At 36.2% G+C, this 13,078-nt stretch overlaps 1 protein-coding gene across 1 annotated transcript in view; it reads left to right on the forward strand.

Moving 5' to 3' along the window:
* The window catches only part of LOC150088894 (citron Rho-interacting kinase-like), a 178,665-nt gene that overhangs the window by 134,110 nt on the left and 31,477 nt on the right, over window positions 1–13,078 (forward strand). Inside the window, exons 31-32 of the mRNA XM_090370347.1 lie at window positions 1,171–1,318; window positions 12,301–12,527. Coding sequence (XP_090226473.1) covers window positions 1,171–1,318; window positions 12,301–12,527 — 375 coding nt within the window. The remainder of the gene's footprint in view (window positions 1–1,170; window positions 1,319–12,300; window positions 12,528–13,078) is intronic.

Genomic DNA, 13,078 nt, shown 5'->3' on the forward strand with positions numbered 1-13,078 from the left:
TTTGATGTTTGACACAAAGGTCTTATAAATAATCTTTCATCTTATGGATTGCCGACTATTTTTTTGTATTTGTTTATCCCATTTTCTCTCCCACTGCTCATGATGGTTTATGGCTCTCTGTCTTCTAACTTCTCCATTAATGTTGGTTCTCCAAGGCTTAGTTCTTTTTCCCATTCTTTTCCTCTTGTATGTTAATGACCTTCTTCCATTCACTGGAAATCCTAACCGTAGATTTGCTGATGACAATACATTGCATTCCACCTTCCAGTTTGAGAAACCTTGTTCTGCACAAACAGCTTCAACTCCTTGAATATCTTCTACCACATCCTTAAATGCTGACCACCAGGTAATTCTTCAGTGGGGCAAAGATAACTTAGTTATTTCACTCCCTCTAAAACTCAGTCCTGTCTGATATCTCAAAAAAGGATTCTTCTGCTCCTATGCTTACCTTCGCTGACACTGATTTCTAAACAAGATCACATATCTCTATTAGGGAGTACCTTAACTTCTCTTGGCATAAGCACATCACAAATACTGCTTCTTCTGTAGCTAAAAACTGGGTTTTCTCTTTGCTTTCAATATTACTTTCCTTCTAAACAGCTAGCCATAGAATATTGTTACTACATCTGGGGTGGTGTCCCCATAACCTCTCTCAAGCTCCATTCAAAAGAGGACAGTTAGGTTAATTAATGACCCAGCTCTTAGAAGGTCTCTTCACTTTCTGTCTCACTGATGTTTAGTTTCTGCAACTTGTCTTTTCGACACTTTTATAGGCATAGTCCTGAATTGGTATCTGCAAATCACCCAATCGCTTCCAAACGAGTCCAAACTTGTATCACAACTAGCCAACATCCATTCACCATCCAATTCCAAACTCAGAGAACCAACTATTCTGCTTCCTCATTCCTTCCTTCTACTTCTGTTCTCTGGAACAACCTTCCTTCACATGTTTTTCTGAAAATTACAATGTACAGAAATTAGTCTGATGTCAACAAGTATCTTCTTGACCTTCAACTCATATATGGTACTAAGCACTATAGGTTCTAATACCTTTTGTGTTTGGGGTTTTCTTTTTAATAGTGTGTCATATCAGATTTGTTAATGTATTTATTAATATGACATAATTTTTAATTGTAATGCTTCTCTTGATTTTTAGATTATTTTTTGTAGATTTTGCTTATTGGTGCCATGGAAGGCCTTCATGTTCTGGATGACTTTGAATCCTCTCCATGTTTAATGAAAGGAAAAGTAGGCATTTCAACTGCTGTTTATCAGCTTTCTGTTGTAAGCACATTGAATACTGTCATCATGATATCAGGTAGGGTTTTTTTTTTTTTTTTTTTTGCAATAAGAAACTTCACTTTTTTTTAATGCCACATTAATAGATACCTTCAGAATTTAATGTATGTAATTTAATAAATACAGTTCTTTAACACGCTGACTGCTGAGTCTGCCATAAAAGTCCAACACCATTTCCTTTTTCAGGCACCATGTCAGACATATATTGTCGACACCCACTGTTTCAGTGGGAGCTATGTTGGCTGTTAGCGCTGCCGATTGTTCGAAATTTACATTTTTTTTTTTTTGAAAAGCGTGGCCTCTGGTGATACATGTGATGAAATTTGCATGGCATTATGAGAAAAAATAAGCAAGTAACTGGTCATTATTTAAAAATTCTTTATTATTATGAATTTTATAATTACAAAATTATGAAGATTTGTGGTGTTGTCCAAAACACTCCAGACACATGAAAGGCTGACAAATACAGTCTGGGCAATACGTCGAAACTCTTTTTTCCCCTTTCTGCTAGCAACTGATCTTCCTTCCGACTCTCTCAATTTTGCATAACAAAAAAACACGCATTCTTCTAACTTTCCTGTTGTTTGCATCGAATTTTGTCATTAGTATATGAGTGTTACCACATTTTGGCTTTTCACATTTCTCTTTCCGTTCTATATTTAGCAAATCCGTAACTGCCTCTTCCCGAAAGCTTCTTATTTTTATTTGTTTTTGCGTGGCACTCTTGTATACCACGTACGCATTGACAAGTGATATTCCAAGTATATATTCTATCACTAATTTCCAGTACCACTTTACCCCCTTTCTTAGCGTTGTGGCATACGAACCCATTTGATCCAACAGGTCAGTGCCTGCTTTTCCCTTATTATATGCTAGAATGGGAAGGGGGTGGTTTTTTTTTTTTTTTTTTTTTTTTTTTTTGGGCTTCTTTCTGTCTTCCTTTACTGGTGAAGGGTCCATCAACCATTTCTGGGCCATGCTTTGTTGTTAGTAGTCTCACATCTCGAGCATCTTGCCACTTTAGAACAATAATTCCATTTTATTCTTCCTTTGCGATCATTTCCCCTTTATTTAGCTTTGAGTACATGACTTCTTTGGGCATAAATTTTTTACTCGCTCGTAACATACCAACAACGTGAGTTTTTTTGTTGAAGAAATGATAATGGCAGCTGGTATAAAAATTGTCTGTGTACAAGGTGTGACCTTCACTTATAAGTCCTTGCGATAACTCTTCACAGACCTTTGCAGCTAAACCTACGGATTTTATATAATTTTCAGATTTACCTGAATAGATCTTGCTTGACCTATATTCTTCAGTGGAACATAACTTGAACAGCTTGATTCTATACCTGTGTGCTTTATTTGGTGTCGGAATATCAGCGTGCCCCTCCAAGGAATAAGAGTTTCATCAGTGATGAAATCTTGGCCAGGGAAAAATATTTTCTGATATTTCAGCTGCAAAACATCTATCAGATGTTGTATCTTACTGAACCTGTCACTGAAAGGGGAACTATAGGAAATTTTGGAATTGGTGAAAGACTTGTGGAATTTGCAGAATCTCGAGGATTGTCAGCAATGAACACTTTTTTCCAAGAAAAGGGTGAACAGAAAATGGACGTGGAAGAGCCCAAATTGATTAACAACAAATGAAATTGATTTCATCCTCACTAACAGAAGATATATCATGAATGATGTTACCATCCTGAACAAGGTAAATGTTGGAAGTGATCACAGAATGGTAAGATGCACACTTGATATAGATGTAAGAAAAGAAAGAAAAAAACTGACTCAAGTAAATAATATGAAGGTCTTTGAGATAACAGAAGAGAAGAAAAAGCAGTATATACTGGAACTTAAGAACAAGTTTGAGCTTCTGCAGACGGCTCAGGACCAAGATATCGACAAGGAATATTACAACTTTCTGAAAGTGATAAAGCTAAAGCCCAAGAAACCAATAGGTAAAAAGAAATCCAAAGAAAAAAAAAATTAGTCAAGAAACTCTTGTCATGATGAACCGAAGATGACAAATGAAGAGCAAAATAAACACTGACAAGGAGAAAATTGAATATACTGAGTTATGCAAAGCCATTAGAAAGAGACTCAGAGAGCACATAAGAAGATTTAACACAAGACAAGTAGAACAAGCATTAAGGGAAAACAAAGGACTTAAATCAGCAGCCATGAGCAGTAATACAGAAAGACAAATGATACTGAAAGTGAAGAATAGCGATGGTGTACTTATAAATAGCAGAAGACAACTATAGAGAATTATACAAAGAGTGAGGGAATGATGCCAGCACTGGGGAAGATGGATTGCAAATTAGTAACACATACGACATACCCAATATCCTTCCTGATGAGGTAGAACATGCATTGAAGAAAATGAAGAATCAGAAAGCCCCGGGGAAGATGAAGTTACTGTAGAGTTGTTAAAATTGGGAGGAAGAGACATGGCACAAAAACTGGCAAAACTCTTCACAAAATGGATTAGAAAAGGTGTGATGCCTAAGGAGTGGAATAATGCAATCATAGTTTTGCTGCATAAGAAAGAAGATAAATTGGAAATTATAGACCAATTAGCTTGTTATCCCACATCTACAAGTTGTTCACAAGTGTCATTACAAACAGATTAGAAAGAATACTTGATGAGAACCAACCGAAAGAGCAAACTGGCTTTAGGACAGGATTCTTAACTATGGATGACCTTCACGTAATATCACTGGCATTTGTGGATTATGAAAAGGCATTTGACTCCAATGTTTTGGGCACTGGAAAGACAAGGCATGGATACCCCATATATTATGATTTTGAAGAAAATATATGAGAATGCTACCTCCTTTATTAGACTAGACAAAGGCAGTAGCAAATTTAAAATTGAGAAAGGAGTTCGACAAGGAGACACAATATCTCCAAAGTTGTTTACTGCTGCCCTTGAGGAAGCTTTCAGTAGATTAGACTGGTCGCAGAAAGGAGTCAATGCGAATGGAGAGTACCTAAACCATTTACGATTTGCAGATGATATTGTGGGCATAAGCTACGATCCCAAAGAATTAGAGGAAAATCTTAATCAGTTATGCACAGTTAGTAAGGATTTTGCACTAAAGATGAATATGGCTAAAACAAAAGTAATGATGAACAAGTATGCCATAGAAAGGGATATAATGATTGAAGGAGCAGTAATTGAAAAGGTGGAGTCATATACTTATCTGAGACAAGTCATTAGCTGTAATAATGACAAATGGCTGGAAGTCAAGAGAAGAATAAATTTTGGATAGATAGCATTCAGGAAATATAGTCACATACTGAAGAGCAATATCCCAATTTGTCTGAAACGTAAAATAATGAACCAATGTATACTACCAACTATGACTTATGGAAGTGAAACTTGGACACTCACCAAAAGAATGGAAGAGAAGCTGAGAACTACACAGCGAAGAATGGAATGAATTATATTGGGAATCAGACTGTTAGATAAGAAGAAAAACACATGGATTAGGCAGCAAACTCAAGTAAAAGGACATTCTCATCAAAATTAAAGAACTAAAATGGTCTTGGGCAGAACACATAGCTTGAAGACATGATGACAGATGGGCTAAGAGAATAACAGAATGGTACTCAAGAGGAGCTAGAAGAAAACTTGGAAGAAAACAACGGAGATGGACAGATGAAATTCATGAGTTTGTGGGTAGTAAATGGATGGCCATTGCACAAAACAGAAGGAACTGGAAAGTTGCTGGAGAGGCCTTCATCCTGCAGTGGATTGAAAATGGCTGATGATGATGATGAGCCTGTCACCTGGAATAGTGGTTTCATTATCTGAAAAGTGAATGAGGGGCAACAATTCAAATCTGTTGCAAGACATAATTTTTGTTACTAAGTTATTTTTATAGATAGGTTTGGTTAACCAGTAAGATGCTATACTCCCTAATCTTACTAGTCCCATCCACATAAGAAGCCCAAAAAACTTTCTCATCTCATCAGCAGTTGTTGGACCCCACTTTTTTAGACAACTGTGCAGCAAAGCTCGGGTACTCTGAATTTTCTTTTCGGCATATCTGTTTGTTTCTCTTACAATAAGTAAAAATAATGAAAACACCTCAAGATGAGTAATGTTTCTTGATACGTCTATTTGCAGTCCTGATTTACCTGTAAAATCAAATCTTTTTTGGCATCCTTCATATTCAGTCCATTCAATAACTTCATTTGGTTCAGTCACTTCAATCTCAGGTTCTTTGGTCTTTTCAAATTGCTCATCAGTGTTTCCTTCTGCCATCCAGTCTTGAAGCACTTCAATATTTTCTGGTATTTCAGTATCTCTTTCTTCATTTGAAGAAATATCCATCAGGATCTTTTACTGAATCATCAGAGTTGAAATCTTCTCTTTCATCTTCAGAACTACTAGTAAGATTTTCAGAAATTTCACTCAGTTCCTCTTCTTTTAGTAATTTTCTTTTAGCCATTGCTTTTTAGATTTTTTATTATTATTTTTTTTAAACACTTGTACACACTTGTGGAGAAACACAACACAATAATAATGGGAATAATACAGTGTGCTAACGAACTTGTTTTCACAAAATCTCTAATAGTACTGACAAACTTATTGCAAAGTTTGAGAGTTTATTTTATCACGATTAGTTTTATTGCAGCTCACGCAATAAACTAATCACAAACGATCTTCATATGTATGCTGTAATAGCATCACACATATGTGACCGATGCGGCTTCTCAAGAAATAAAGTAACCTACTGGGCCACGTCAACCATATATATGCAACACTACCATTTCAATATTTATTTAAGAATTACTAATCAAATTACTAAATATTTTTTGGCTCCGGGGGATTTTTTTTCCTTAAACTAGCTTGGTAGTCAACATGCCTAAACTTGGCTTTTAAAAAAAATAATAATAAAATATAGAAAAGTTATCTTGGCACTCATTTAGGTTTTGCAGATATTCAGTCTTTCCAACAATACACTAATATGCATGAGAAATTCATCTGCTTAGCATTCGTGGCAGTCACATCAGCCATTTATGATGACACTTCCATTCATTCATTCTGACCCCTTGTGGATCAGTTGTATGATCCACAAGGGGTCAGAATGAATGAATGGATGAAAGCCAAATCTAGAATGAATTGCAAGATTTAAATGAATTCAAGAGACTCTAATCATATGTAAATGCAAAATTAGACCTTTCAAAACATTTTGAAGTGAATATTGTTAATATCATAATTTGTCACCAAATAACAGTTTAATAAATACACAGGAAAAGGCTGTGAACTTTTATGCAGGATTTTAAGAATGACTATGATGAAAGTTCATACCAATTAAAAATAAACATTTAAACTAGCCATGAATAGTTTGAAAAATTTAAATGCTTTGCTTTTTTTTTTTTTTTTTTTTTTTGTTTGGAAGCTTCAATCAAGCCCAGTTGATAAAGCAGTTGCTTTTACTTTGATTATAATTTCAAAATTTCCAAATTTGAAATGCCTGATCTGTAAGTTTGATGTAGAAGGATATATTGATAAATTGAAGTTAAGCTTAAATATGAATATCATATAATGCTTATGACATTTTGGTGTTCAAAATTATAAAGATGAAGTAGCTTTATTCTAACACATGGGTGAAAAGTTTTTATTAGCTTTCTTTTTTTAAAGCTAAGATTTGGTTTATGTTACTTTCATTAATTATAATTGAGAAAATATTTAAAAGAAAGAACTGAGAAAAAGAAACCTAAATAAATATACAGTTATCGTTACTACATGGGAGAGATTCATATAGAATATGTTTAAAAAATTAAATATGTGTAAATGAACTGCTTCTAGGTTTGTTAGATTCTGTATGCTTAATAGGTTGAGGGGGAGATTTAAAAAATATTGTCTTCATTTTTCAGTTGCTAAAATAATCAAATTTCAGTATATCTGAGACAACTTTTTTTTTTTTCCCTTAAATGACAAATTTGATATGCAATACTATTGGAAAAAAAGATAGCTTATGTACGAAAAAGCTTTCTAGATAGTATTTGTACTGCATAACTAAACAAGAATGACTGACATAATTTTTTATTATGAATACTTCAGTTTCCTTTAAAAAATGTGCTTTTTTATTTCTGCGCTTAGCTTTGTCAATAATCTAAAGCACTGATTGTTATGCCAAATGGGTGTGTAACTAAATTGGTAGACAAAAATAAAGTTATAGTCTAGTTTGCACACTTACCCTTCATAAACTGAATTGAAAATTGTGCACAATTGATGAAAATGAACAGCATGTGCCTATCATTCTGATGTGAAAATAGGGGCAGTTCTAAATGGTGATCTGATAAAGTCATTCATTTCAATTGTGCATGAATACCAAGCACATCTTAGTCATAGTCTAGTAGCACAGAGACACCATATGACTGATTAATTGTAGTAGAGAACAGTTTGCAAGATAGAAGTAGGCCATTTACAGGCTGGGGTAGCAAGAGCCCTGAATATCCACCAAAATTAGATACCCTGATTGCGTAGACTGTTCTAGGAGATAGTCATATCACCAGTTAATTACCAATATCTGATTCTAACTGTCAGACAACTTAGGGAAATGACAGTACAAGCATCTCTTCTGAACTTGTAGTGTCTGAAGACAACATATCTGACTTCTGTGATGTCAACCCAAGGGCAGTGGTCCATTGTTAATGTTAATGGATAAATTTAGATTCTGTTTGTAGTCTAATTCTTAATATACTCTCATTGAGAGAGAAAGAAAAGGGCCAATAAATATGCAGGAAACAGACCACTACAGAGGAAGTCTTGATCTGGGTAATGTACAATGTATATTGTGGAGGTAGATGACTTTGGGAGAGCCACATGAGTGGCTGTAAGGAAAAAGGGCAAAATTCTTGATTCTTATATCAGGCTTTTTAGGGTGTGGACTCTTGTTGGCTCTTTCTAATAGATGATAATCTCTCTTTCTCTCCCCCCCCCACTCATACAGGCAACTAGCACAGGACTTTCTTCAGTTGGAATATTCGTGAAAGGATTGATCAAAAAAATCTCCATACCTTAATTCCATTGAGCATGTGTGAGAGGTCTGGAGAGACAAATTCCAAGTAATAACACTCCCTGCAATCCCCCAAAATCCTAAATCAGTTAGAAGCTGATTTTTCTGGAAGAGTGTTTCAATACTACCAGGACTCTTGAACCCTCATTAACAACATGAGAACCTATTGTGAATATCAGCTGGCTATCAGAAATAACCATGCCTTCCAACACTGAAGTCTATAACCTCTTCTGGATGTTAATTTACATATTTTAGAAATGACATTGTCAGGGAAACAGGAAATATATTATGCAAGAAGAATAGGTGGAATAGGACCAGGGTGTGTCAGCCAGGGGCAAAAGTAGATGTTGTAGAGCACATATTAAGAATAGGAAATCAAAGGACTTACTTAACAAGTATGAGAGGTGATATCAAAGTTTGTACCCTTACCTAGAAATAATAGCCCTCAAAAGGTGAAACTTCACAGGAACTTTAATCCTTTTATATGCACTCTCCATGTATAGTAACACATTTCTCCCGTCTATGAATCAGTTGTTTAATGCCTTGATCATAGAAGTCCACACTTTTTGCCTGAAATCACAATTCCACTTCATTGATGACTTCCTGAAATGAATCAAAGCAGCCTCCATGCAATGGTTTCTTCATTGTACACACAGTATTCATCATTTGTCATCAGTCAAAAAAGTTCTCAACGTCTGCATTACACAATGATATTGATGAAGGTATATCAGGCTTAGTGTCGAAGTTTGCAGTTGTTAATGACAGTAATGGCAGTGTGCTACTGCAACAGGATCTAGATAATTTGGGCAGATGGGCTAAGAAGTGGCAACTGAAGTTTAACCTTGACAAATGCAAAGTACGGCATATGGGTAGAAGTAACCCCTGAGAAATGTACCAACTGTGTGGTAATATACTTAAGGTGGTAGAAAATGAAAAAGACCTGGGAGTAATTGTGCAGTCAGATATGAAGTTTTCTGAGCAATGCAGACAGGCCGCCAGGGCAGGTCATGGGGTTTTGTCAATGATATATAGGAATTTTGCTAGCAGGGAAAAGGAGATGATTGTCCCTCTGCATAAGGCAATGGTCAGGCCACTCCTTGAGTACTGCATACAGGTCTGGAGGCCTCATTTTAGGAAGGATGTAGATTTGCTTGAGCGTGTACAGAGAAGGGCAACAAGATTGGTAAGGGGAGATCCTCTTACCAAGAGAGGCTTAAGTTCTGCAAATTGCAGTGGCTGGAGACTAGGCACCTGCGCGGTGATCTGATTGAGGTGTATAAGGTCTTGAATGGGTTGAGCACGCTGAATTCTGATCGAATTCTTCCACTTGTTCAGATTACGAACCTAAGGGCGTAAATTCAAATTAAGGAAAGACAGATGTAGAATAGATGTGCGGAAACTTGCCTTTAGCCAGCGGGTGGTTAATTGCTGTAACAAACTTCCATCTGTCGTTGTGGAAGTTGATAGGTTGAATAAATTTAAGGAGGAACTGGACAGGCATTTGGAGAGAATGGTGTGATTTTTTTTTTTTTTTTTTTGGCTGATGCTGCATAAGCTCATACACTTGCTTTCTTGCATCACATGCCACTACTACTACTACAAATCCAATGGTCAGCTAGAACATTGCATTCAACATTGCTTCTGCAAAGGCATCAGCAATCATCATGTGGAGACCTTAGGACTCTTGACTATAGACATGTACAGATGGTCATGTAAAATGCTGTGGGCAGACCCATAACTAATTCCCACTGCATCTGTAATGAAATGAATTGTCACACATCTGTCACTCAGCACCAGCTGCTCAACCTTTGCAACTGTTTCACCGTCTGTGAATGTTGATGGCCTTCCTTCTCTTGGCTCATCAAAGGCACTTGTACGACTGCACTAGAACTCCCATTTCCACTTTATTACAGTGTCATAGGATGGACAATTGTGCCCATACACAGATTTCATTTCTTTGTCAGTTTTCTGAGCTTTATTGCCCTGCAAATGCAGGAACTTGCTCACTGCTCAATACTGCACTTTGTCAACCATAGTGCTCTTCCTCAGGTTCCGGGCTCCACCTCTGGTGTGCGATCACCATGAAGTGCAGGGCTCATGGGGTAGAATTTTTCTCAGTGTGGTCTGTGCTTGTTGACAGGAGAGACCATTTTTACAGGGATGAGATACACTTAAATAGATGGGATTCAAGAATATTTGCTGATGCCATCAAGTTGGTCATAGGTGGGTCAGAAAACTGCTAGCTTGGAAAAATATACAGACTAATAGATTAACTAGAGCCTCGAGCAGAGGTGAAGGTCATTCTTGCACTGCTTCTATTGGAAAATGCAGCAGCCTGGAAAGTAAGTTGTCGAGGATTTCAAGGGCTGCTGTGGATTATCGTGGAACAAAGAAATACATGGGCTGTGTTAGGGTACCTAAGAGTAAGAACATGGTGCATGTATACTTGCATGTACATTAATGCCAGGAATATTGTTGATGAATTTGTACTACTGATTAAGTCATCAAATGCAGACATTGTAGGGACAGCAGAGACAGTGTCACTCAGTGTTATAACAATCTCTAATTTTACAGCTTAACCAAATTAACTTAAATATCTCTATTTTGACACGCAATCTATACTTAAACTTGTATTTCTTTTGCTTTATGTAACTATTCCATATTGTTGACCTTATGATAAAATTCACAAGTACATTCAAAAACATTGCCTATATTATCATCTTAGCTTTGTTTTAAATTTTTAAACAAATTTTCTGTTTATACTCTGAAATGACCACATAAGGTGAGAACAGTTCACAAAATAGGCTGCCAGGGCAGGTCGTGGGGTTTTGTCAATGATACATAGGAATTTTGCTAGCATGGAAAAGGAGGTGATTATCCCTCTGTATAAGGCAATGGTCAGGCCACGCCTTGAGTACTGCGTACAGGTCTGGAGGCCTCATTTTAAGAAGGATATAGATTTACTTGAGCGTGTACAGAGAAGGGCAACAAGATTGGTAAGGGGAATGAAGGGATCCTCTTACCAAGAGAGGCTTAAGTTCTGCAAATTGCAGTGGCTGGAGACTAGACACCTGCGCGGTGATCTGATTGAGGTGTATAAGGTCTTGAATGGGTTGAGCACGCTGAATTCTGATGGGATCCTTCCACTTGTTCAGATTACGAACCTAAGGGGGCATAAATTCAAATTAAGAAAAGACAGATGTAGAATAGATGTGCGGAAATTTGCCTTTAGCCAGCGGGTGGTTAATTGCTGGAACAAACTTCCATCTGTCGTCGTGGAAGTTGATAGGTTGAATAAATTTAAGGAGGAACTGGACAGGCATTTGGAGGGAATGGTGTGTTTTTTTTTTTTTTTTTTTTTTTTTGGCTGATGCTGCATAAGCTCATACACATGCTTTCTTGCATCACATGCCACTACTACTACTATCACTGTTTTTAGTAATGATGTGAGCTTGAACCATTGTCACTCAACCAAGTGTACCTTCATGCTTGACCACTTAGCTATTGAGGACTTTGACTGCACTAGCCTGTAGGATGCAGAATTTGAATATGGGGATTGCAATGTATACAGACAGTACAGGAGGGGTAATGCTTCTTAGTTAAGAAGATGTGATAGATGTGTGGAACAGGCTTCCATCTGTTATTGCAGAAGTTAATGGTTTGAATAAATTCAAGGAGAAACTAGACAAATGTTTGGAGGGTATGGATGGGAGAAGTGTGTGGTTGGTTTTTTTTTTTTTTTTTTTTTGATAAGTTTGCTTTCTTGCATCATTTGCCGCCACCACCACTACTACTACTACTACTTTATCCATAAATTATGACATGTTACTGTTATGTCATAATACAATGTACTCCCATAACAAATTTAATTGAATTTATATCAGTTATTTTGCAAACTATTGCATCTTTGTCATTTATAATTTAACTTCTACTACTGATGTTATATGTTGTTACCATTTTTTAGGATCTGATCGTGAACTTCAGATTGTTGAACTTTCTGCATTGGAAGCCCATTTTGATAAATTGGATGCACCACCTGTCATTCCTACCATGCTTGGCATTAAAGCTTGTCATTTATTTGCTGTTCAACAAGACTGTAATGTAGATACGCCATTCCTTTGTGCTGCAACATCAGAGTGCATTTATATCTTACGTTGGAATTCAAGTATGGAATTGTTCTGTATACGCAAGGTAAGCACTGGGACATTTTAAAGTTTAGAATTTGAAATCTAATTTATGGATGTTTTCCCAGTTTTAATTGCATTGTTCATTCAAGGACAACAGCTACGTAAAAAATTAAATTTTTGTCATAAATATCGCAAATTAAATTAAATATTAAATAGTGTTAAAGAATAAAATACTTTACTCTGCATGACCAATTTAAATTTGGTTTATTGAGCTGTATTAAATAGGACTGATACCATGCTACAGGCTAGTGCAGTCAAAGTCCTCAATAGCTGAGTGGTCAAGCACGATGGTACACTTGGTTGAGTGACAATGGTTCAAGCTCACGTTGTTACTAAAAACAGTGATATTCTTGTTTTCTCTCTATCTTGTGAACTGATCTCACCTATTGTGGTTGTTTTAGAGTAAACAGAAAATTTTTTTAAAACTTTAAAACAAAGCTAAGATGTTAATATTTAATGATATAGGCAGTGTTTTTGAATGTACTTGGGAATTTTATCATAAGGTCAACAATGTGGAATAGTTACCTAAAGCAAAAGAAATATGAGTTTAGGTAT

The sequence above is a fragment of the Mastigoproctus giganteus genome, chromosome 3 (assembly GCF_048544385.1).
Source record: "Mastigoproctus giganteus isolate SK-2022 chromosome 3, ASM4854438v1, whole genome shotgun sequence".
Lineage (NCBI taxonomy): Eukaryota > Metazoa > Arthropoda > Arachnida > Uropygi > Thelyphonidae > Mastigoproctus > Mastigoproctus giganteus.